General features: G+C 46.9%; 1 protein-coding gene across 2 annotated transcripts; it reads right to left on the bottom strand.

Moving 5' to 3' along the window:
* Positions 1 to 473: 473 nt before the first annotated feature.
* Positions 474 to 26,783, bottom strand: Mettl22 (methyltransferase like 22). 2 transcript variants are annotated; one of them, XM_041676672.1, is made up of 11 exons: positions 26,666 to 26,783; positions 16,662 to 16,796; positions 13,710 to 14,072; positions 11,441 to 11,481; positions 11,202 to 11,346; positions 8,834 to 8,905; positions 8,305 to 8,358; positions 7,294 to 7,374; positions 5,994 to 6,096; positions 2,246 to 2,414; positions 488 to 750 (listed from the first exon to the last, which is right to left on the bottom strand). In XM_041676672.1, exons 2-11 carry the CDS (start codon positions 16,765 to 16,767, stop codon positions 715 to 717), a joined length of 1,170 nt encoding a protein of 389 aa, XP_041532606.1. In that variant the 5' UTR covers positions 16,768 to 16,796; positions 26,666 to 26,783; the 3' UTR covers positions 488 to 714. The 2 variants fall into 2 exon arrangements, with proteins under 2 accessions (XP_041532607.1, XP_041532606.1); XM_041676673.1 differs by lacking the exons at positions 11,202 to 11,346; positions 11,441 to 11,481 and having other exon boundaries at positions 474 to 750.
* Positions 26,784 to 26,813: the final 30 nt, after the last annotated feature.

Below are 26,813 nucleotides of genomic sequence, written 5' to 3'. Positions count from 1 at the left end.
CAGGGTTTCTCTGTAAAGCCCTGGTTGTTCTGGAATTTGCTCTGTAGATCAGGCTGACCTTGAACTCACAGAGATCTGCCTGCCTCTGCCTCCTGAGTGCTGGGATCAAAGGTTGCACCACCACACCTTTCTATTTAAGACTTTCTATTGGCCTGAACCTGTGTCTGAGTAGTCTTCTCTGGTGGGTACCTCTTAACACCGGTATTACAGCTATGTACTGCCAAGTCCATTTTATGTAGTGCTAGGGATGAATTCCAGGGGTCTGTGTATCTGCTAGACAAGTCTCCCACTAACTGAGCTAGATCTCAGCCCACCTCTATATAATTTCCAGTGGAACCCAGGATTTCACACATGCTGGGCAAGTGCCTAGTCCAACTAGCAGAGGAAGTGTGAAAAGTGGTGACATGGTCATGGCCCCACCCCCACAGGAAATAACCAGAGTGCAGCCTGACAGAACACTTGCTTACTTTGACCAAGTGGCTCGGGAGCACTTGGGAGCTGTGTGACAGGCATGAGACAGCCAAAGCTACCACACTCTGAGCAACAATATTTTGGGGCTATTGCTGCAGGTAGTGATGGATCCTAGGAAATCAGCTTGGTTCATGCAAGGGCCACTCTCTGTGTTTAAAATGACAGCATCTCAGTACACGAGGGTTTGTTTTTATTGGAAGCATATTAAGTGACAGTCAATAGGTCACGCCTTTCGGAGGTGGCTCATGCTGCTGGTTCCACTCTGATCTTCCAGAGCTCCTGCAACACAGAGATGACAGCGTCTGAGGACTCACAAAACAGAACCAGGGATGGGGGCCCCTTCCTGTCCTTGAGGCTCTGGCCTTTACATGGTGGCTGTGTAGACCAAGTCTAGAACTAGTTGAAGGGATACTGGTATGTCACATGGTCACAGGGACTGAAGGAATAGCAGCAAGTGGCCATAGTCTTGCCATTTTGGGGACCTTAACTACTGTGCTCTGCAGCTCCATTTCCTGAGAAGAAAGGAGGAGGCACGAGAAAGATGGGCCCTTCCCTCTGCCCCTGCTTTCCTCTCTCCTGAGAATGAGGCCTGATCTCCACACCCATAAGGCAAAGAGAACAAAAGATGCCGGATGGACTTCTGTGAATCCAGCTCCTGGTAATTTTCAGGGTAATTTTGAGTTTTGAAATTTACTCTAAGTGCTGGGTTTAAAAGCCGTAATAGCAGGTTCCTTGGCTAAAGATGGCGTCCCAGATCTGCCAGTTCCTGGCTGGTGCATTAACTGAGGCAGTGGACAAAAGGTGTGTGGTTACAACTGCAGGAGGATGATCAAGGGCCTGGTGTGAGCCTCCGTGACTGGCCAGAGAAGCAGCAGCAGCTCCACAGAGCAGATGCAGCCATTAATAAGATGGTTAACGCTGTCAGTTGACAGGATCTAGAATCACCTGGGGGACAAACCTCTGCGCATATCTGTGGTGGAGTTTCTGGACTGGGTTAGTTAAGGTAGGAAGACCCATCCTAAATGTGGGTGGCACTGTACCATGGGCTGGGGCCCTTGACTTAAAAAGGAGGAAGCCAGCTGAACACTGCATTCACCTCTCTGCTTTCTGACTGTGGGTGTACGTGACCAGCTGACTCACACTCCCGCGGTTATGACTTCCCTCAAATAGGGACCAAATCCAAGCCTCTCTTCCTGCCATGCTCTCATCAGGCACCACCTGGGCCTGCCTTTCCACCTGCAGAACTCCCAGAACCTTCCTCCGATTTACTGCTCCCCAAATGACCTTCTGCTTTGTTAGGGCTTGAATTTGGAATGTCTCCTACAGGATCTTGGGTGTGAATCCTTGGTCCCCACCTGGAGGCACTGGTCAGGAAGGGTGTGAAACCTTGAGGAGGAAGAGGAAGTGGGCAGGCTGGCCCCACTTCCTGTTCACTGTTTCCTAGCCTAGTTGTCCCTTACATGGTAGCTGAACCCTCTTGAAATGTGACCCAGGAGAAACCTTCCTCCTGATGATGCTTTGGTCATACACTTTACCTCAGCAAGGAGGAAAGTAACCGACGCCTGCCCTCTAGCTTCCTCTGGAGTCTTAGTTGCCTACAGAGAAAGAACATGAGAAGCCACAGAACTGCTCTGGCTGGGTGACTGCTGAGAATGGGCTGGCTCAGGGATCACAGACCATGTTAAACCTGCAGCCTCTCCTGGGAGACCATGGAAGGGACAGTCAAGCTGGCCCAGTGCTTGGTTACCCACCACCCTCATGGGGCTGCATCTACCAGCTGCCGGATGCGCTCGTAGATGAGCAGCTGCGGGAAGGAGGCTTCCACAGGCTCCACCATGAAGCGCAGTCTGCCATCAGCCAGCTTCTCCAGGGAGTCCAGAGAGGCACGGAAGTGATCGTAGGCTTCACATGTAACGTCCAAGTGTCTCAGTGTGAAGTTGAACCTGTGGATTGAGCAGCGGCAACACACTCATCACAAAAGGAAGGGCTCTGCTGCAGCCTCACAGCTTGCTTCCCACTTGGTGCCTGGCGAGTCTGGATTTAGTGTCTATTCTGCACCAGCCTTTGAGCAAATTCCTCCAGAGGAATTCCTGCATGGAAGCCAGGTTTTCTGGAAGGGCTATTGTCTCTACTCTCAGATGTGGCCATAGGGAGCTGAGGTCACCTGCCAAGACAACACCCTGGAAAGGCAGATACACATCTTGAATTGTTGCAAACAGATTCCAAGGCAGATTTGCTGGCTGGGTGTTGTGCGTATTATCTACGGGAAGGGCCAGTGAGAGGCTGTGGAACAGGGAATCTGTAAAATGATTTACCTTGAATCAAACTGTTCACCGTCTCCTTTTCTTTTTGCACGTGTATGCAGCAGTGTTTTTATGTTTGTGTGTGTTGTGTGTATATGTGTAAATGTGAAGGCCAGAGGCTGACATTTTTTTCTACCTTGTATGCTGAGACAAGGTCTCTCTCACTTGGCCCTGGGTTTGTGATCTGGAGGCCATCACACCTAGTTGGCACTTTCCTGAGTGCTGGGGATGCTCATCTTGTCTAGTAAGGGCTTCACATGTTAAGCTATCTCCACAACCCCTTCTTCTTTCCAAATTTTTTATTGTAAAAAATTTCAAACACCCAAATAAGCAAGAACTAGATAGGAAATTACTTTGAAGCCATCGGCCAGCTTCTGCCACCACCAACTCTTAGCCACCTTGTCTTTCCAGAATCTCAACCACCTTCCTCATCAACAAGCAAATAGCAGACATCCCAGCATTTCTCCAGCAAACACATCTGCACATATCTGGAAAAGATAACGATGCTTTCCTCAAAATAAAATTAATAACCTTTTTTTGTTGTTGTTATTTGTGTTTGTTTGAGACAGGGTATGGTATCATGGTAGCCCAGGTTTGCTATGTAGCCAAAGCTGGCCTTGAGTTCTGATCCTTCTGCAACCATCTCCCAAGTGCTGGGATTACAGCTGTGAGCCACTATGCCCAGGCACACAATAACTCTAAAATATCATTTACAGAACTCAGCTTTTCCTGCCTGCCCTAAGTCTCTTGTTCACAGTCTATGGAGGGAGGAACAAAGGATGGGCCCTTGCTTTTATGGGACACTGTGTGAAGGAGGAAGCCGGTGTTACTGGTGTGGAAGAGGCAGAGCTGAAACAGAGATATTCTGCAGAGGTCCTAGCAGAGGGCACAAAGACAATACGAGGGGACATGTGGCTTCCACAAAGAAATTCTTTCATTCCTATTTTTACTAACCGTTTCATTTTTTCTCATTTTTAAGTTTTATTGAAGACACAGGAACACAGAAAAACCAAGTGTAAGTGATACTAATAGCAGGTCTTGACAATAACGGCCTTAGTATGTGGAAATGACAGGAAGTGGGGCAAGTGGTAAGGGGCCTGGTTTCAGGCAGGTCCTCATCTGGCACTACCTCACTGTGGCTTGGAGACAGCACCCTAGCATCTCTCCATGTGAAAATGGGGTCATGCTGGCCGTGTCTGGCAGAAGTTTAGCACAGACTAAAGGAGGGATGATATGAGGGTGTGCCCAGCCCAGCCCCGCACACAGCGGGCACAGGTGCAGGGTGACATGAAGGTGTGCCCAGCCCAGCACACAGCGGGCACGGGTGCAGGGTGATATGAGGGTGTGCCTGACCCAGCACACAGCGGGCACAGGTGCAGGATGATATGAGGGTGTGCCCAGCCCCGCACACAGCGGGCACAGATACGGGGTGATATGAGGGTGTGCCCAGCCCCGCACACAGCGGGCACAGATATGGGGTGATATGAGGGTGTGCCCAGCCCCGCACACAGCGGGCACAGATATGGGGTGATATGAGGGTGTGTCCAGCCCCGCACACAGCGGGCACGGGTGCAGGGTGATATGAGGGTGTGCCCAGCCCCGCACACAGCGGGCACAGATACGGGGTGATATGAAGGTGTGCCCAGCCCAGCCCCGCACACAGCGGGCACAGATACGGGGTGATATGAAGGTGTGCCCAGCCCAGCACACAGCGGGCACGGGTGCAGGATGATATGAAGGTGTGCCCAGCCCCGCACACAGCGGGCACGGGTGCAGGGTGATATGAGGGTGTGCCCAGCCCAGCACACAGCGGGCACAGGTGCAGGATGATATGAGGGTGTGCCCAGCCCCGCACACAGCGGGCACAGATATGGGGTGATATGAAGGTGTGCCCAGCCCAGCCCAGCACACAGCGGGCACAGATACGGGGTGATATGAAGGTGTGCCCAGCCCAGCACACAGCGGGCACAGATACGGGGTGATATGAAGGTGTGCCCAGCCCAGCCCAGCACACAGCGGGCACAGATACGGGGTGATATGAAGGTGTGCCCAGCCCAGCACACAGCGGGCACAGATACGGGGTGATATGAAGGTGTGCCCAGCCCCGCACACAGCGGGCACAGGTGCAGGGTGACATGAGGGTGTGCCCAGCCCCGCACACAGCGGGCACAGGTGCAGGATGATATGAGGGTGTGCCCAGCCCCGCACACAGCGGGCACAGATACGGGGTGATATGAGGGTGTGCCCAGCCCCGCACACAGCGGGCACAGATATGGGGTGATATGAGGGTGTGCCCAGCCCCGCACACAGCGGGCACAGATATGGGGTGATATGAGGGTGTGTCCAGCCCCGCACACAGCGGGCACGGGTGCAGGGTGATATGAGGGTGTGCCCAGCCCCGCACACAGCGGGCACAGATACGGGGTGATATGAAGGTGTGCCCAGCCCAGCCCCGCACACAGCGGGCACAGATACGGGGTGATATGAAGGTGTGCCCAGCCCAGCACACAGCGGGCACGGGTGCAGGATGATATGAAGGTGTGCCCAGCCCCGCACACAGCGGGCACGGGTGCAGGGTGATATGAGGGTGTGCCCAGCCCAGCACACAGCGGGCACAGGTGCAGGATGATATGAGGGTGTGCCCAGCCCCGCACACAGCGGGCACAGATATGGGGTGATATGAAGGTGTGCCCAGCCCAGCCCAGCACACAGCGGGCACAGATACGGGGTGATATGAAGGTGTGCCCAGCCCAGCACACAGCGGGCACAGATACGGGGTGATATGAAGGTGTGCCCAGCCCAGCCCAGCACACAGCGGGCACAGATACGGGGTGATATGAAGGTGTGCCCAGCCCAGCACACAGCGGGCACAGATACGGGGTGATATGAAGGTGTGCCCAGCCCAGCACACAGCGGGCACAGATATGGGGTGATATGAGGGTGTGCCCAGCCCAGCACACAGCGGGCACAGGTGCAGGGTGATATGAGGGTGTGCCCAGCCCAGCACACAGCGGGCACAGATACGGGGTGATATGAAGGTGTGCCCAGCCCAGCCCAGCACACAGCGGGCACAGATATGGGGTGATATGAGGGTGTGCCCAGCCCAGCACACAGCGGGCACAGATATGGGGTAATATGAGGGTGTGCCCGACCCAGCACACAGCGGGCACAGGTGCAGGGACCCCACGGTGAGGGTGCAGCTGGGGCAGCAGAGCTCACCTTTTCTCCACTGACAGGATGGCGGTGCAGGCATTTCTCAGTCTGTGGACGAGTCGGGAGAGCGTGTTAAACAGGGCGTCGGTTAAGTCATCATCGTAGAACACTAGGGAAAGAAGGTGTGGGGAAAAGGTCTGCCTTCAGAGGTTACTGCCCACACAGTAGCAGCTGTGGAGGAATGTTCTGGAAAGGAGCTTCACAGATGGCTCTAAGAGTGTCGGGAGACTAGTTCTCTACCTCCTAGCTGCAGTCTCTCACAGCAAGAGCCATTAATGTTCCACACGGCAGATCACAGCAAATCAGTCAGCCTCCTCAAGTGGGCGGTGTTTGCTGAGACCTTCGCAAGGACAAGGAGGATTATTTGACTTCTCCAGCATTGTTTACATGTACTGTGTGAGCACTGAGCGTGCACCTGAGCCTATAGTCATCTCTACTGCTTGACATCGGGCAATTATCTGAAGACAGGTCTTTGTCAGTTCTGCTGTGGACTGACAGTTGCACAAAACAGGAGCTTGGTAAGGTGGGGTGGCGACTTTGGGGGAAGACAGCTGGCCACTGTTCATCTATGAGTAGCTCCCATCTTATTTATCAAGATGAAGCTGAGTGCTTAGAGCTGCTGGTGCCTTTCAGATACTAATTTAACATCTCTCTGAAGAAATCATTCAGAGCAGGTGAGGATTTGGAGGGGGGGGTCTCTTCAAACACCAGGACTGGCAAAGTAACATCCGTATGAGGCAGGAAGGAAATCCATTTCCACACAACTCAGTAGCCAGCATTGGTTCATATCCTTGAGTCTGACCGTGGGCAGGTTACTTTAGACATATTTAAGCCCAGTACAACTTTGAGAAAAGGTTTCCTGGAGACAGTCATCACAATGAAGCTTAAGGAGTGAACACATCGAAACCTTTGCAAAGTGCATGTGAAAAGTACGTCAGGAGAACGGCTCTACAGCTTAGGAGCCCAGGGGAGGTCTGGACATGTGACATCACCTCTGCAGATGGGTTCTACGGACTGAGAAACGAAGCTCAAGATAAGGGTCTAGGAAGCAAGAGCCAGGGGTAAACACAACAGTTTGGGGGATTCGGGTGTGGTCTGGCCCACAGACAGCACAGATCAGCAGGCTGTTAACTGTATCCACTTCCAGGTTTCTGGGCAGAAATCAGGTTTATGGCTCTCTGTTGAGGAGCTAGCCCTGCATGTTTAACATTCCTGGTTTCCCTACTGCTTATCTGTGAGCACAAGGAGTTTGTGCCCTCTGCAGGAGGGGATACTGTATGTCACAGGTTGACAGAGAACCACTCACCTTCAGCTGCAAACAGCACAGTGGTGTGATCGTACAAGTCATTGATGTCCTCCTCCGACCAGCTGAAGGGAACTTTGGGATCTAGCAAAGAAGAGAAGACTGAGCGGCCATTCCTTCCTCTGGTGGCCACTAGTTTTAACTGAAAACTGATCAAAGGAAGCTTCAGGACAGGACAAGAGACAAGGCCGAGCTGGGTGTGGTGGTACACCCTGGTAATTCCAGTACTCAGGAGGCAGAGGCAGGCAGGCCTTTGTGAGTTCAAGGCCAGCCTGGTCTATTATCTATATATTGAGTTTCTGGACTGCCACTGCTCCCTAATGAGGAAAAAAAAAAGAAAGAAGGAAAGAAAGAAGAGAGAGAGAGAGAGAGAGAGAGAGAGAGAGAGAGATATGGGGCTGGAGACAGGATGTCTTGCACCTTAGGGACAGCCACACAGTTAAAGGCCACCCTTCCCACCAATGAGGGGCAAGTGGGCTCTGTCCTTGCTTGGCACTTGGTCAGGAGCTCTGTGAGAACATTATCTGTCTACCACCACCCAAATTGACCATGAGACCATGAGAGAGGTCACATCACTCTGCTTTCAGTTTTTGTGTTTACAGAAAGGCTATTAAGACCTTTCTCAGAAGATGGCTGGGAAGGTCAAGAGTCAAGGACTCAGAGCAGAGTGCTGGGGAGGTGACAAAGCTTCCTCATTGACAGGAAAAACAAATCTAAACTCTCCCAGCCACCCATTCACTGGGCTTTCTGGAAAGCAGTTAAGATCCAGAGGTCACAGACCTGGGATCACAGCCTGGCATCTTGAGCGCTAGTCTCCACTAACCACCCCTCTACCCCGTGACCCAGAGGAGGTACGAGAGCGGCATGCAGTCAGAAGCCGGTGGAGGGAACCCTCCAGAAGATGTGCAACCGTGGAGGCGGCCCTACTCGTGGCTCACTTAGGCCACAGAGCTGAGACCTCTGGGCACCACAGAGGAGACACTGAACCGAGGTGACGCTGCAGGAGGCACATACCTGTACAGAGGTTGTCTTTCAGCCAGTCCAGCTCCTTGACCTTAATCACGCCATCTGCAAAAAAGCAGACAGAACTGCCGAACTGAACACAAGTGGGGAAAAGCACCCGACTCTCCCATAATTCTCACCATCTACAGGTAGCTATCTTCCCCAGTTCTTCTGTCAGCCCCCTCTCCCCACATGCTCTCAGTGCTCAGTGCCGGTGACTTTAGACACAGGGGATATAAACATCTATCAATCCCGGCCCACCCCTGGAGACAGGGGCTGGAAGGTCAGCAGAGGACTCAAGACTGTGATTAGGGTGTCATAAACGGGACAAGCCAAATGCATGGAGGAGGGCACGAATCTGTCTGTCAGCCTGAGGATGTCAGGTGGGCTTCACTATGCCCAAGGCCAGGCCATCTATGTTCCAAGGAAACAGCTGCACCTTCCCTTCATCTGGTGCAAAGGAAAGCCACCCCAATACTGTGCCACTGGGTGACAGTGTTGCCTGCCCCCAACCCTCCCCCCACCCAATTCTGGCCCTCACCTCCAGTGGCAGTCAGATGACTGTTGAGGGCAACATTTCGTTGGCACATGGCCAGGAGGTCCGTGCCGACATCTAGAATGACAGAAGGGGACACCATGACACATGGGCTGTTAAGATCCTCCTCTCCATCGTTACCCACGGACTGTTGAGCTATGGTCATTTAAGGTGTTAGCATCTCTGGAAGCTGGATGAAGGAAGCTGGATGACAAGTTCTGGATTATTTTAGGAACTTCCGTGCGAGTCTGATGTAATTTCAAATTTAAATGTTAAAACAGTAATCAGTTTGCCACACATAGGATCAGCTCATCACTGTAATTACCAGATGAGACACAAAGGTGCTCATGGCTGCAGCTGCCAAATGTGAGAAAGCAGAGGGCGATTAGATCCTGGGGAGGGCTAAACAAAATGATAAAAATGCTCTGGCTATTAAAAGTCACACTCAGAATAATTCTTAAGGACACAGGAGCATGTCCTTGAAGAAATATTTCTCAAGATTTTGGCTCTATGTGTGTATGAGTGTGTGCACTCACATAGTATATAGTAGCTACTTATGCTCTATTCATACTTTAGTGTATAGTAACTATACTATGTTCATACTCATAGTATATAGTAACTACTTATGCTCTATTTATACTTATAGTGTATAACTGCACTATGTTCATATTCCTAGTATAGAGTAACTATTTATACTCTACTCATACTCAGTATATAGTAATTATATTATGTTCATACTCATAATATAGTAACTATTTATATTATATTCATACTCATAGTATATAGTAACTGTACTATGTTCATATTCATATATTCGTATTTATACTCATAGTATATAGTGACTATTTATACTATATTCATACTTAGTGTATAGTAACTGCATTATGTTCATACTCATAGTATATAGTAACTATTTATACTATATTCATACTCATAGTATATAGTGACTATACTATATTCATAATCTTAGTGTATAGTAACTGTACTACGTTCATGCTCATAGTATATAGTAACTATTTATACTATATTCATACTCATAGTATATAGTGACTATTTACAGAGATTTCAGTTATTCCTTAAGAGTATGCACTAAAAGGTGATGGAAAGATGGCTCCAAGGTTGAAATGCCACACTGTTCTTTCTTTTTTTAGGTTTATTTATTTATATTTTATGTGCATTGTGTTTTGTCTGCATATATGTCTGTGTGAGGATGTCAGATTTTGGAATTACAGTTGTGAGTTGCCATGTCGGTGCTGGGAATTGAACCTGAGTCCTCTGAAGAGCAGTCAGTGCTCTCAACCTCTGAGCCATCTCTCCAGCCCACCACACTATTCTTGCGGAGGACTCAAGTTTGGTTCTCAGCACCCATATATGATGGCTCACAATCAAATGCAATTCCAGTTCCAGGGGCTCTGATGCCCTCTGAGGGCACCTGCCCCCCTCATATGCAGATACTCCAGTGTACATAATGTAAGTTGGGCATGATGGAGCACACCTTTATTCCAGCACTTTGGGAGGCAGAGGCAGAAGAGTTTCAGGTCAACTTGGAAACATAGTGAGACTGCCTCAAAAGTCAAAAGACAAATAAACAAACAAAAAACTTAAAAAGAGGAAAACATGTAAGAGTAAAAAGATAATAAATTAAGCCCGGCAGTGGTGGCGCACACCTTTAATCCCTGCAACTGGGAGGCACAGGCAGGAGGATCTTTGTGAGTTTGAGGCCAGCCTGGTCTACAAGAGCAAGTTCCGGGACAGCCAGAGCTACACAGAGAAACCCTGTCTTGGAAAAAAAAAAAAACCCAAAAACCTTAAAAAAAAATAAAAAAGAAAAGAAGAAAGGTAATTACAAAAGACTATAGACTGTGACATAAATGCGTCCACATGCATATCCACATGTGTGTGGGGTCAGGGCTTGCTGCCTGTGCTCTGGAAGTGCGTGTGCCCGCAGCAGTGTCTAATACACTGCAAACTGCGGAGCCACGCTGGGATGGTAACATGAGTGATTTTCATTTTCTGTTTTATACTCTATCCTAAGAACAAGCCCTGTTTCTATCATCAGATACCAATGATAAACTAAGTGTGTGATGCCTATGAAGAGGACAGCTTGGGGGTTTCTTGGGATGTTTGCTCTCTCTCGATGGTGACTAGAGAAAGGACACCCACACTGCATGCCCAGTGGTCTTGTGGCTATAGGGTGACACTGTGGTGGCCGGGTGTTAAGGGCCATTTGGACAAAAAAAGGGAGGACGGCAAGAACCAGGGGAAGTTGGGGGACTGAGAAGCATCAGTTTCCAGCTCCTGGTGACCTCGTTCAGTTTTACAGATGGTACACAGTATGGAGCCCACCGGTCCCTTATCCAGCCAGAGTCATTGCCTGTACAATAAACGGTGTGTGCCATGGTGGCAGCCACGATGCTGGCAAGTCCTGTGCCCGCCCCAAGCTCCAGCGCAGTGCATCCCTGGAAGAGGTCCCTTCGGAACAGGATATAGTCGGCCAGGAACAGGGCGCCCCGCCACACCTGCAACAGAGAGGACACAGAACCACAGGTGACTTGAGGCTCTGGAGAGAGAGAGACCCTCAGGGGCCACAGCAAGTGGACAGGGCTTACCCACCTGCTTGCCTACATCCTCCAGGGGTGTGGCCATGGTATGCTCTGGACAGGACAGAAATCGAGAGAGAAACATCCATGGTGAAATGGAACTAGACAGAAGACAGAGGGAGGGTAATGTGGCAGTCTGCCAGCCTGGCTGGATGAATGGCAGAGTTAAATGACCAAAAGAGAAGCAGAGGCATGGACTATGCTGCCAAGTGGGAGCATCACTGAGGCCAGGTATGTGGTCCATTCCCCTTTAAGGTCACAGGATGACTGCCCTGTGGCCCAGGACCAGGGGACACATCAGGTCTAAACCCAGTTAAAGCCCACACATGTATCATACTATATGAACTGCCATTTTAAAACTAAAATAGATTTACATGCTAATTACAGCTACTTCCAAAAATGCTTTCTTATACTTACAACTGCACCAGAAGCTAACACAGTAAGTTTCAATTTATTTCTTTTTTTCTTTTTCTGAAATTCATGAGAAGCCAGGTGGTGGTGGCACACACCCTTTAATCCCAGTACTTGGAAGGCAGAGGTAGGTGGATCTCTGTGAGTTCGAGGCCAGCCTAGTCTACAAAGCAAGTTCCAGGACAGCCAGAGCTGTTACACGGAGGACTCTGTCGGGGGGGGAGGGGGAGAGTTTATGAGAAGAGTGATGGTTGGTATACACTCTGAATTCCAAAATATCTCAACAAAATTCTGATGGTCGGAAGGAATGGTAACATGAGACAAAGGAGAAAAAGAAACACTGCAGTATACTGTCTCTGTTGTGGCAGGCCATCAAGAGGGGGAGGCAGGGTAGGCATCTAAGACAGGAACCTGCAGCAGTGCCTGACGCAGACTATGGAGGAATTATACTTAATGGTTGGTTCCCCTATGGGGAGTGCTGCCTATTGTGGCTGGGTTTTACCATGTCTATAGACAATCAAGAAAGGCAGCCAAATAAGCAGGGTCCTCCATGGTTCCTGCCGTGATTTCCCTCAGTGAAGGACCGCAATCAGACACAGAAGCCAAACAAAGCCTCTCTGTCCTGAGCTGCTCTTGCTCATGGTGTTTGTCGGCAATGGAAAGCAAACTAGAATCAGGGGGCTGAAAGGACCCATGTCAAATTGTAGACTTGCTAGTCTTCTGTTCATGTCAAAAATATTTGGGTTTTGGTGGATTCTGGGAGTAAGTGTGCCTTGATTCCTGGTGGCCCCAGGAATAGCAGAGGCAATAAGCATTAGACAGCGGATATAAAACAATAAAGGTTAAAGGGGGTACGCTAGACCAAGGGGTGGCGGGCAGCTGTCACTCGAGTAAACAGCACACATTCTGTCCTGTGCAGCGAGCTCCAGGGTTGCAGTTTGGGCGAGCCAGCACCTGTGGTGGGATGGGCTTCCATGCTGCAGCTGTCTGTAGTCATTTCTGCTCCTGTAGTAACCCCTCACCCACTCTTGAACAAACTCTATAAACTCATTGGTTCACTAAGTTAGACTTTGATGGCATCCTTACTTTGCTCTGTCATTGTCTTTAGTTTCCTATCTGGGATGAGTAGACATTTATTCATGTCTTCCTAGAAATAGTGCCACACAATACCTGGGGTCCTTAGACCCTTGCTCTGCCTGTTGAGCCCAGGCAGCAGGACTCACAGTGTTGTCTCTGAGTGTCTGTCAAAACCCCTCAATTGAACCTTATTAGCTCTCCTTCTCACTGTCCACCACTGCCAGCTTCCTGCCCATCTGACTGGCCCGCTCCAGGCTGCTGTCACCTGACAGCCCTCTCTCTTCCACTTCCTATGGCTTCCAGTTTCCACTGAGCCCAATCAAGCATCCCACAGACTCTGTCTGGACCCCCACTCCTGTGCACTGTGTTAGAGAACAGGGGAGTAGGAGGCAGGAGCAGAGCTTTCTGGAGGAAGTGGTACCTGAGCTGGGACCTGGGCCCTTTGGAATGTGCTAGAAGTAGAGGTTGGTAGTAAGCACCCAAGCACGAAAGTGCAGCCCAGCAGAGACCCAGAGGGGAGGAGCACATGTAAAAGTCTGGGGCTGTAAGGGTCAATGGTGGTGGGAGGTGAGTGGGGACCACGTCATCTTAACTTACTAAGCTACCATCTGGACTCCATCCCCAGGGCAAGAGAAGACCTAAGGTCTGGAGCAGACTCTGCTGGCTGCGGCATTGCCTATTCCCAGCTCACTGGGGCCACTCTGAACCCAGAGCTGACAACACCCACATCTGTACTGTGACCTATAGGCACTGTGACATTGCCTTGGTGGCCAGAGAACAAGACCTTTATTTACCGATTTTGATGATGCTATGGGGGCAGCTCTCTTGTGCTCCATCTCCCACGAAGTCATCTTCCTCCTGAGGTAGAATCATAGGATGTACCTTGTCTCTTGCAGGCTCTGCTTGGTCGGGATCAGAAGCAGTCCGTGGTCTTCGCACCACATCCAGATCCCCATCCTCGTCCAGGGGAACACTCAACCCTTCTTGGATGGCGATGTCATCCCCAGCCTGGAGGGACAAATCCTCATGACTGTGGCCACTTCCTGACCCGGCAGGAGATGTCTCCTGTGTGGAGACATCTCTGGGACCACTGTCCTCAGGCCCTGAGTCTGTGCAAGAGTCCCGACTCCACAGGAGCTTGAACTGGGACAGGAAGACTGCAAGCGAGACAAAGACAAAGTGAGCAACGCCAAGGGCTCTCACCTGATTCCTCTTCTTGAGAAGTCAGACTGCTAACTGGAGATGCTTTGTTTTTTCTTTGAGACAGAGTACCTTGTGGCCCAAGCTAGCCTCAAACTCATTATGTAGTCCAACGTGAGTCTCAAATTCTGGAATTCCCGATTTTACCACCCAGTGTTTGGATCCTACACAAGCACCATCATGCCCAGTTTAATGTGGTGCTGGGGTTCAAACTTAGGGCTGTGTGTGTGCTAAGCAAGCACTCTACTAACCGTGCCACACACCCTGCAACCAGAGATGCTTTTAAAGGCCAGGACGGGTGCACAGACTAAGCAACAGCAGGGGCTGCTTGGACTCAGCAGTGACCATCTGGTGAGTGTCTGTGCAGGCACCTGGCCTGTGTCATGTGATTAACTGTAGAGTCACCATGGAGATAGAATACCAGCTCGTGTCATACACATAGACACTGAGCCTCAGAGGGTGAAGCTGGTTAAGTAGCCAAGGCAAGATACAAACCCTGGCTGCCTGGGGCTTCAGCAGCTTCCTCAGGAGGGCAGGGCAAGAACACGGACTATTCCTCACCACCGATGGCCAGAAAGTCACTGAGAGGGATTTCAGCAAGAGTACATGTGCCGGAGAGGTGTGCCAGAGACCAAAGAATGAGGACTTCAGATGGTTAGTGCTAGGCTGGGTCAGGCTCCTGTTTGCTCTGAGCCTGTTTCCAAGCTTGTATTCCAGGAACAATGGCATCTGCTGCAAGCCAGTCAAGACGAACACCAGTGAGCACAGATTGGCTCAGAGTCCCCAGGCCTTTCTACCTCAGTTCCCTCACTGATTTTACATTAGGAATGGCTCGCCTTCTTCCAGGAAAATAACTATGAACATCATTGAGGAGCAGGGGACAACGGGAAGACCTGATGGCAGTTCTCGCTGCCTTTGTGCAGCTGTTTCCTCTTCCTGGGATGCCTTCCTTAGCTCCTCAGACAGATCCCTCCCAGCTTTTAGTGCTCAGTCAGCTGACCCTCCTTCAGGCTCCTACAGTATCATATCCTATACCAAGTTTTAAGCATCCATCTACCACTCACTCACGTATTCATCCATCCATCATCCATCCATCATCTATCCATCCACTCACTCATCACCTAGTCATCTACCCATATATTTACTTATTCATCTCATCTATCCATTTATTCATTTTTCCACCTACCCACTCACTCAACAAACAGACTGACTTTTAGGTGCTGGGCATACAAAATAGTAAGCGGCATCTTAGGGTGCATCAAAGTAAACAAGATAATTGCAGACTGTGACACACAGTGGCAGCCATGTACGGCTGGGGCCAGCAAATCTTTTCTACAGGTCAAGAAGCAAATATCATAGGCTCTTTGAGCCATATGATCTCTACTGCAACTACCCAACTATCTGTAGTCATAAAAACACACCACCAACATGCAGGCCTGGTGGCGTTTCAACAGAACATTATTTATAAAAACAGAGCAGGGCCAGGTTTGGCCACAAAGGCTGCAGTTTGCCAGTGCCTGGTATACTGTGTTATCCAAACTGGGACAGCGATTAATAAGCACAGCACACAATGAATGAATGCAGAGTAAATGATTAGGGAAGGCGGCTGTGGGGCCTACAAAGGCACGCCAGGAGTCAGGGCTGAGGAGGAGGAAGGTGGTGCAGAATTTGAGGGACGGAGAGAGGTGAAGGTGATCAAGCAGGCAGGGATGACTAGGCTAGGCACCCTGGCTAAGGTCCACAAGCTCAGTAGAACACCCCATGTTCATTGGAGCCATGGGGGACCAAGGAAGAATCCAAGTTAGGGCAATGCTATGGCTGGGTTTGCATTTTTAAAGCTATGGCTGGATGCAGGATGAGAAGCCAGCAAGGCTGTGCAGAGAAGAAATGAAAGTCGAGGAGGAAGGGAACAGAGCAGCCAGGCACAAGATGAAGGTGACTGTCTGGGGCCTATAGTCACATACAGCCTCTGCATCTTCCCTGCACAGACTGTGGGCTCACGCACTTCTGCATTTCTGTGTTAGGTCAGGATGTGATACTCAGCAGGTTCTCAGGAAAGCACAGGCATGTGCTCAGTGAAGAACACTTAAGTGACACGCTGAATGGAGGTTAAGGAACTTGATTCACTAAAGAAAACAAAGCTTGTTGGTGTTCTAGTTTAAATTGTACCACGTATTTTGTTGTTGTTGTTGTTTTGTTTTGGGTGGAAGATAAGTGCGGGGGGGGGGGGAATGGGACATTTGATAGTGAAACCATAAAATCCTATGTGAAGCTCCACAGTTTCAGAATGGTTATTTTGTAAAGAAATATAAAAAATGGCTAACTGTAAAAAAAAGTTCACTGAAACGTATAGACTTTGGATCTGGGCAAATTTGGTGTATGAATTTTTTTTGTCAGATCTTTGCAATAAATTTTTAACTAAAAAAAAATACAAAAAAATAGATGACAGCTAAACAACCCAGTCTTTACCCCAAAGAAGTAGGAGGAAAAGAGAAGATAAAGCAGCTCTCCAGGTACCACGCTGCTCCACCAGCCCTGGGTCTTACCTGGCTGCCCCATGCCGTTCAGCCGCACCATGAGGTGTCTCTGGTTGGGGGTGTACAGGTGGACATCAGACAGCACAGTGTCACTTTTGAAGGTGACTTCATCCATGGCTGGCCCATGTTATTCCTGGGATGTACCTGGGAGTGTCAGGGGGGAGAAGAACAGGTCCTCAGAATAGTAGCTCCTAGAGGGGACACAGGAGTCATCTAACCAGGAGGCCAAGGGGAGCCTGGGAGGCTCTTCCTGGGACAAGACCCTTTACCCTTCCTTCCTTCCTTCCTTCCTTCCTTCCTTCCTTCCTTCCTCCCCTCCCCTCCCCTCCCTCCCTCCTCTCTCATCTGTGGTGCTGAGGAGTGAGCCCATGGCCTTGCACCAGTTAGGCCAGCTCGCCATCACTGAACTATATTGCCAGCCCTCTTTCTATTTTGAGACAGAGGGCCTTGACTTTGCAGTCCAGACAAGCCCTGAATCTGTGATCTTAGTGGGATGACAGGTCTGTAACTACCTGCATTTTTCAGTCAAGAAAGTCGGGGAGCCAGGGGGTGGTAGCCCACACCTTTAATTTCAGCACTTGGAAGGCAGAGGTGGGCAGATCTCTGAGTTCAAGGTCAGCCTGGTCTATACGGTGAGTTCCAGGACAGCCAAGGCTATACCGAGAAATCCTGTCTCAAAGAAAAGCAAGCTGGGGAAACAGCATAATAAACAATCATATATCTATCACCTGGATTGATGGAAAACTGTACCTTGTCATGTATAGTCACCCTATCTATCTAATGACAGAGACCATCTACCTAAGAAAAGATCATCTATTTAATAATACAGACTGCCTACTTAGCAGTAGAGACCATCTATCTAGTAGTAGAGACCACCTATCTAACAATATATACATCTAATTCTAAAGACCATCTATTTAATAATGAGACCTTCTGTTTGATAATGAAGACCCTATACATAAAAACAGACCATCTTCCCAATAATAGAGACCACCTAATAATATATACCCATCTATCTAATGAAGACCATCTATCTAATAGGGATCACTTATCTAATAAGAAAGACTATCTATACAATAATAGACCATCTACCTAACAATAGAGACCATCTCTCTAATAATATATATCCTTCTATCTAATAATATAAACCTGCCTATCTAAAAGACACCATCTACTTAAGAAACCATCTATGGTAGGCAGGAACCAGAGACCTCTGCGGGTCCGGGCATGAGTCTGGGACCTCCGACAGAGTAGGCCTGAGCCAGAAACCTTTGTGAGACCAAGCACAAAGAAGGGACTTCCACAGGAGTGAACCCAAACCAAGGACATTTACAGAAACAGGACTGAGCCAACGACCTAGACCAGAGCGGGCCTGAGACAGCAAAGTCCACCGGAGCAGGTACAAGGGAGCAAACTATGAGGGAGTAGGCCAGAACCAGAGACTTCTGTGGGTCTGGGTGTGAGTCTGGGACCTCTGAGGAAGTAGGCCTGAGTCAGGACATCTGTGGGTCCAGGAATGACTCTGGGACCACTAAGGGTGTAGGCTTGAGCCAGGACCTCTGTGGTCCAGATGCCAGTCTGGGACCTTGAGGGCATAGGCCAGAACCAGAGACCTCTGCCAGTCTGGGGTGCAAATACGGAACCGCTCAGGGAGTAGGTCTTAGACAGGACCTCTGCCAGAGCAGGCCCAAGGCAGCAACCTCAGCAGAAAGAGCCCCAAACAAGCAATCTCTGTGGGAGCAGGCCTGAATGACCCCTGGTATTGCAGAGCCAAGCGACCTCCAGGAACACGGAGTGACCAACAGGGTGACTGGAACTATGGCCATGGCTGCACCATGAGGGACAACCATCTGAGCCTTGGATCTACTGGCACCTGGAAGATTGATCACCAGAGTCACAGAGAGCCCCCAACTACACCATCAGTGGAAAAGATGGGTAGACAAGGTAAGAACACATGCAACACCATAAAGAACAACACGACACCAATAAAAACTAGTGACCCTACAACAGCAAGACTAGAACAACCAAATATAGATGAAGCAGAAGAAAATGACCTAAAAAATAACTTTAACAGAATGTTTGAGGCCCTTAAAGAGGAAATTAAAAATTCTCTCAAAGAAATAGAGAAAAAGACAAACAAAAAATTGGAACATTTGAAAGAAATTATTCAAGATTTGAAAACTGAAATAGAGACAATAAAGAAAGCACAAGCCAAGGGAATTATAGAAACAGAAATTATGAAAAAATGATCAGGAACCACAAATGCAAGCATAAACAACAGAATATAAGCAATAAAAGAGAGAATCTCAAGCGCTGAAGATACAATAGGAAACAGACTCATCAGTCAAAGAAAACATTAAATCTAACAAAAGCTTAACACAAAATATCCAGGAAATAGGGGACACCATGAAAAGACAAAATCTAAGAATAACAGGGATAGAAGTCGTCCAACTCAAAAGAACAGAAAATATATTTAACAAAATCATAGAAGAAAACTTTCCCAACCTAAAGAAAGATATGCCTATGAAGATACAAGAAGCTTACAGAACAACAAATAGACTGGATCAAAAAAAGAAAAGTCTCCTTGCCACATAATAATCAAAACACAAAACATACAGAGTAAAGAAAGAATATTAAGAGTTGCAAAGGAAAAAGGGCAAGCAACATATAAAGGCAGACCTATCAGAATTATACCTGACTTCTCAATGGAAACAATGAAAGCCAGAAGGTCATGGTTAAACATTATGCAGACCTTAAGAGACCACGGATGCCAGCCCAGACTACTATAACCAGCAAAATTTTCAATCACCATAGAAGGACAAAACAAGATATTCCATGACAGAACCAGATTTAGCCAATACCTACCCTCAAATCCAGCCCTACACAAAGTACTAGAAGGAAAACGCCAACCCAAGGAAGTTGGTTACATCAACAAAAACACAGACAATTGATGGGTTTTACAGCAGCAAATCCCAAAGAAGGGGAAAACACACAAAATAACATCACCAACAATGAAAACTAAATTAACAGGAGATGGCAATCACTGGTCATTAATATCCCTTAATGTAAACGGACTCAACTCACCCATAAGAAGAAACAGGTGAACAGATTGGATACAAAGACAGAATCCATCCATCTGCTGCATACAAAAGACACACCTCAACCTCAAAGGCAGACATCGCCTCAGAGTAAAGGGTTGGGAAAAATTTTTCCAATCAAATGGACCTAAGAAACAAGCTGATGTAGCTATCCTAATATCTAACAAAATAGACTTCAAACTAAAATCAATCAAGAGAGACAAAGAAAGATATTTCATATTAGTCAGAGGAAAACTCCATCAAGAGGAAATCTCAATACTGAACATCTATGCCCCAAATACAAGGGCGCCCTCATATGTAAAAGAAACACTACAAAAGCTTAAATCATATATTAAATCCCACACACTAATAGTGGGAGACTTCAACACTCCCCTCTCACCATTGGACAGGTCTGTTAGACAAAAAATTAACAGAGAATGCTCTACGATGTTCAGAGCAGCATTGTTTGTAATAGCCAGAACCTGGAAACAACCTAGATGCCCTTCAATGGAAGAATGGATGAAGAAAGTATGGAATATATACATATTAGAGTACTACTCAGCAGTAAAAAACAAGGGCTTCTTGAATTTTGCATGCAAATGGATGAAAATAGAAAACACTATCCTGAGTGAGGTAAGCCAGACCCAAAAAGAGGAGCATGGGATGTACTCACTCATATTTGGTTTCTAGCCATAAACCAAGGACATTGAGCCTATAATTAGTGATCCTAGAGAAGCTAAATAAGGAGAACCCAAAGAAAAATATATAGGCATCCTTCTGAGTATTAACCTTCATCAGGCGATGAAAGGAGACAGAGACAGAGACCCACATTGGAGCACCGGACATAAATCTCAAGGTCCAAATCAGGAGCAGAAGGAGAGAGAGCACAAGCAAGGAACTCAGGACCACAAGGGGTGCACCCACACACTGAGACAATGGGGATGTTCTATTGGGAACTCACCAAGGCCAGCTGGCCTGGGTCTGAAAAAGCCTGGGATAAAACCGGACTCTCTGAACATAGCGGACAATGAGGACTACTGAGAACTCAAAAACAATGGCAATGGGTTTCTGATCCTACTGAACGTACTGGCTTTGTAGGAGCCTAGGCAGTTTGGATGCTCACCTTACTAGACCTGGATGGAGGTGGGGGTTCCTTGGACTTCCCACAGGGCAGGGAACCCTGATTGCTCTTCGGGCTGAGGAGGGAGGGGGACTTGATGGGGGGGGAGGGAAATGGGAGGCGGTGGCGGTGAAGAGACAGAAATCTTTAATAAATAAATAAATTTAAAAAAATCAATAAGAAAAAAATTAACAGAGAAATAAGGGAACTAACAGATGTTATGAATCAAATGGACTTAACAGACATCTATAGAGCATTCCATCCAAACATAAAAGAATATACCTTCTTCTCAGTGCCTCATGGAACCTTCTCAAAAATTGACCACATACTAGGTAACAAAATAAACCTCAAGAGATACAAAAGAATTGAATAACATGTATCTTATCAGATCACCATGGCTTAAAATTAGAATTCAACAGCAACACTAATTCCAGAAAGCTCACAAACACATAGAAATTAAACAATCCTCACCTGAAGCATCAATGGGTCAAGGAAGAAATAAAGGAAGAAATTAAACACTTCCTAAAATTCAATGAAAATGACCAAACAACATACCCAAATTTATGGAACACAATGAAAACAGTGTTAAGAAGAAAGTTCATAGCTCTAAATGCCTACATAAAGAAGCTGGAAAAATATGACACCAGTGAATTAACAGACCATTTAAAAACTTTAGAACAAAAAGACGCAAACTCACCCAAGAGAACTAGATGGCAGGAAATAATCAAATTGAGAGCTGAAATCAACAAAATAGAAACAAAGAAAACAATACAAAGAATCAATGAGATGAAGAATTGGTTCTTTGAGAAAATCAACATAATACACTAACTAACTAAAAGGCAGAGAGAGAGAGAGTATCCAAATTAACAAAATCAGAAATGAAAAGGGGGACATAACAACAGACATAGAGGAAGTCCAGAGAATCATCAGGTCATATTTCAAAAACCTGTACACTACAAAAATGGAAAACTTAAAGGAAATGGACAACTTTCTGGATAAGTATTACTTACCAAAATTAAATCAAGACCAGATAAGCAAATTAAATAGACCTATAACTGCTAAAGAAATAGAAACAGTCATCAAAAGTCTCACCCCCCCCAAAAGCCTAGAACCAGATGGTTTCAGCTCAGAATTCTACAAAATTTTCAAAGAAGAACTAATACCAGTACTCCTCAAATTGTTCCGCACAATAGAAACAGAAAAGACATTGCCAAACTCTTTTTATGAGGCTACAATTACCCTGATACCCAAATAGACCAATCTCACTCATGAACATTTACACAAAAATACTCAATAAAATACTGGCAAATCACACACCAGAACCATCATCCAACATGATCAAGTTGGCTTCATCCCAGAGATGCAGGGATGATTCAATGTATGAAAATCTGTCAACATAATCCACCATATAAACAAACTGCAAAATAAAAACTACATGATCATCTCATTAGATGCTGAAAAGGCCCTCAAGAAAATACAACATCCCTTCATGATAAAGGTCTTGGAGAGAGCAGGGATACAAGGAACATCCCTAAACATAATAAAGGCAATATACAGCAAGCTAACAGCCAACATCAAACAAAATGGAGAAAAACTCCCAGCCATCCCACTGATATCAGAAACAAGACAAGGTTGTCCACTCTCTCCATATCTATTTAATATAGTACTTGAGGTCCTAGCTAGAGCAATAAGACAACAGAAGGAGATCAAGAGGATACAAACCGGAAAAGAAGTCAAACTCTCACTATTAGCTGATGATATGATAGTTTACATAAGCGACCCCAAAATTTCTACCAAGGAATTTCTACAACTCATAAACACTTTCAGTAATGTATCAGGATACAAAGTTAACTAAAAAAAAAAAATCAGGAGCCCCTCTTTACATAGATGATATGGACTGAGAAAGAAATCAGAGAAATATCACCCTTTGTAATAGCCACAAATAACTTGAAATTCGGAGTAACTCTAACCAAACAAGGGGAAGACCTATATGACAAGAACTTCAAATCTTTGAAGAAAAAAAATTGAAGAAGACACCAGAAAGTGGAAAGATCTCTCATACTCTTGGTTAGGTAGAATTAACATAGTAAAAATGGCAATATTACCAAAAACAATCTACAGATTCAATGCAATGCTATTCAAAATCCCAGCAAAATTCTTCAAAGACCTTGAAAGAACAATACTCAACTTCCTATGGAAAAGAAAAAAGCCCAGGATATCCAAAACAATCCTGTACAACAAAGGAACTTCTGGAGGCATCACAATCCCTGATTTCAAACTCTACTACAGAGCTACAGTACTGAAAACAGCCTGGTATTGACATAAAAACAGACAGGAGGACCAATGGAACTGAATCGAAGAATAAGATATTAATCCACATACCTACAAATGCCTGATTTTTGACAAAGAAACAAAAAATATCAAATAGAAGAAATGAAAGCATATTTAACAAATGGTGCTAGCATAACTGGTTATCAACAAGTAGAAAAATGAAAACAGACCCATCTATCACCATGGACAAACTTAAGTCCAAATGGATCAAAGACCTCAACATAAAGCCAGCCACACTGAACCTCATAGAAGAAAGTGAGAAGTACACTTGAACGCATTAGCACAAGAGATAACTTCCTAATTATAATACCTGTAGCACAAACACTGAAACAATTAATAAATGGAACCTCCTGAAACTGAAAAGCTTCTGTAAAGCAAAGGACACAGTCAATAAGACAAAACGGCAGCCTACAGAATGGAAAAAGATCTTCATCAACCCACATCGGACAGAGGACTGATCTCCAAAATATACAAAGAACTCAAGAAATTGGTCATCAAAAGAACAAATAATCCAATAAAAAAAATTGAGTAAAGACCTAAATAGAGAACTCTCAACAGAGGAATCTAAAATGGCTGAAAGACACTTAGGGAAATGCTCAACATCCTTAGCCGTCAGAGAAATGCAAATCAACACAACTCTACAACAACACAATTCCATCTTACACCTGAAGAATGGCCAAGGTCAAAAACACTTATGACAACTTAGGCTGGAGAAGATGTGGGGTAAAGGGAATACTCCTTCATTGCTGGTGGGAGTGCATTGCTTTGGAAATCAGTATGGCGATTTCTCAGAAAATTAGGAAACAACCTATCTCAAGACCCAGCAATATCACTTTTGGGTATATATCCAAAGGATGCTCAATCATACCACAAGGACATGTGCTCAACTATATTCATAGCAGCATTGTTTTTCATAGCCAGAACCTAGAAACAACCTAAATGTCCCTAGACTGAAGAATGGATAAAGAAAATGTGGTACATTTACACAATGGAGTACTACACAGCAGAAAAAAATAATGGCATCTTGAAATTTGTGGGAAAATGGATGGATCTAGAAAACATCATATTGAGTGAGGTAAAACAGACCAAGAAAGACAAATATCATATGTACTCACTCATAAGTGGCTTTTAGACATAAAGCAAAGAAAAATCAGCCTACAAATCACAATCCCAGAGAACCTAGACAACAATGAGACCCTAAAAGAGACATAGACATACATGGATCTAATCTACATGAGAAGTAGAAAAAGACAAGATCTCCTGAGTAAATTGGGAGCATGAGGGCCATGGGAAAGGGCTGAAGGGGGGGCAGAGAAAAATGTTTAGCTCAATAAAATTAATAAAAAAATGAGCAAGGAAAAAAATCATCTATCTAATGTATTATCTTGTAATATATTATCTATCTATCTAGGTTTCCCTATCTGTCTGTCTGTCTGCCTGCCTGCCTACCTACATACCTATTTAGGTTTCCCTACCTCAAACTCTAAGAGGGAGCTGCATGACATTTAACTACTGAATTCTTTTGCTATCTGCCTCTGAGAAACATGTTCCTATAAAACCATTTACCACAGTTAGAATTTAGAAAGTCATATCCAAGGCACAATGGTTGCAAACAGAAAGGATTCCTTCCAGCCAACTGTTCTGTCTCATCACAGAGCACTAAACAGTGCCAGTTTGATGGGCTTTGAAGCTAGGCAACTGGGTATAAACTCTGGTCCCCCACCTCCTGGATATGGACATTGGGAAAAATTGATTCAGCTCTCTGGGCCTATTCTGCCAGTCATATTCCCATCATCAGGGGTGTGGGGATGGGGAGAGAAGGGGGTGAAGTGCTGAGCAGATCCCTTCAATCACAACAGGTGTAAAATAGCAACTTCTTTGCTCAGAGGTTGGTTTCAAGTATTTGACCTAAAACTGACCTTTAACCGCTGACTACAGGCACAGTTCCTATCTGGCTGGGGTGTGTACTAGCTGTGTCTTATCAAACCTTTTGGGACCTCCAAGTTTTCAAACTGGAAGACAGAAAAAAATTTAATTTTACTATCAAATTCACAAGTGTTCATGCACCAATCACCACAGCTGGAGCTCCTGTATTCAGACGACTGCCAGGGAACGGCAAAGATACCACTCAGAAAGTTATTCTCCAAGCTAGCTCTTTCCTTCACGATAAACCAGCAAAGCAAGCATGCTGTGAACAGGGGCTGGGAGACAGGCAAACTGATGCCGATTTTATGTGAATGAAATGGAAGAAGCGCTCAGTCACCAAACTGTTGACAACAAAACTCAGACAAGATGCAGGCAGAGGAAACACAGTCCAGCCCTAACCCACCGACTGGTTCAAGGCAGACTGGCTCCCCTAGTTCTGGTGGGGAGGGACAAGCCTCTGTTTAAAGAGTTTTGGCTAAAAACCTCTCTGCTGTCTTTGGCAATGCTGACCATGAATAAAAGAATATATTGTTACGATGCAATTCTGCTGGAATAAAAAATTACAACTCAGAAAATGAATGCTCATTTCTCTTTCTGAAAATGGGAATTATACGAAGACCAATTGTTTTACATATAGATGGAAAGAAAGTTATTGCTAATTCCTAGTCAATTTCTTCCACTTAAAAGTTTCAAACTAAGTAGGCTTCCCAGGAAATGCGACTTAAGAAGGAAGGCTAGGTCAGGAGAAGCTCCTTTAAGGGAGTGGGGCGGCACCATGTCTATTTTGGGGCCTGTGAGAGGATAAAATGAGACAAGCACCCCTGTCAGGCTCAGCAGAGAACAATAAATACCTCTAGTATCATGGCTATAGAAGAGGATGCTGGGGAGATGGCGAAAGACCTTGGGTCATTTTCTCTACTTAGAAATAGCAGATGCAGTTTCCACCAAGGAATGCCAGGGCTGGAGGGGTTTCTGGTTCCTCCTGGAACTGCTGAAATCGCAGACCCAGGTTGCCGGCTGTAAATTCATTCCTGTAGGGGAGCTAGCAGGTGTTCTATGCTCTTCGAAAACCAGGGAGCCTGATTCCCACGAACTCTTTAAGGGCCTGCGGTCAGTGTTGTTCCTGAGTGCTGGGATGGTGGGGTTGAAAGAACTCCCCTCTTCCCTGTTAGATGAGAGGCACTCCCACTGAGCAATCAAGAATTAGGAGCCGGGTAAGGGAAAGCCAGGAAACTGGAGCGCCCAGAGCCAGGGGTGCGAGAAAAGGCTGGCCACGCGCGGGGGTGGGGCTGGGGGGTCCAGGGACCTCCCCCCTTCCCGGCCGGCCACTCTGACTTGTGGGTACCCCTGCCCTCTGAGGAGCAGTCACCGACCCGGCCTCTCCTTCCCTTCCGAATCCCACAAGTGGGATTGCCTCACTCGGTACGGAATCCGAGAAGGGGAAACCGAGGCTAGGGATGAAATTAGGGTTCAGGCTTTAAGGTCGTGGAAGCTTGGCTCCCAAAGCCAAGACGCTCCCTGGGTCCTGCCAAGTACCGCCGTCTCTACCGGGCGCTTACCTACAACGACCCTGGGCTGGAGACCCAAGCGAATCCCACGCCGTAGGATTCAGGAGGCCGCCATGACAGACAGTCTGCGCAGGCGTGGTACGCGCGGGCTAGGGTCGCGCGTGCGCAGGAGGCGGCCGCCTGTCAACACCTGCTGCTC

The sequence above is a fragment of the Microtus oregoni genome, unplaced genomic scaffold, assembly GCF_018167655.1.
Source record: "Microtus oregoni isolate MIOR12 unplaced genomic scaffold, Mior012 000027F_ref0000203, whole genome shotgun sequence".
In the NCBI taxonomy this organism is placed as follows: domain Eukaryota; kingdom Metazoa; phylum Chordata; class Mammalia; order Rodentia; family Cricetidae; genus Microtus; species Microtus oregoni.
This window is presented reverse-complemented; position numbering and strand designations above follow the sequence as displayed.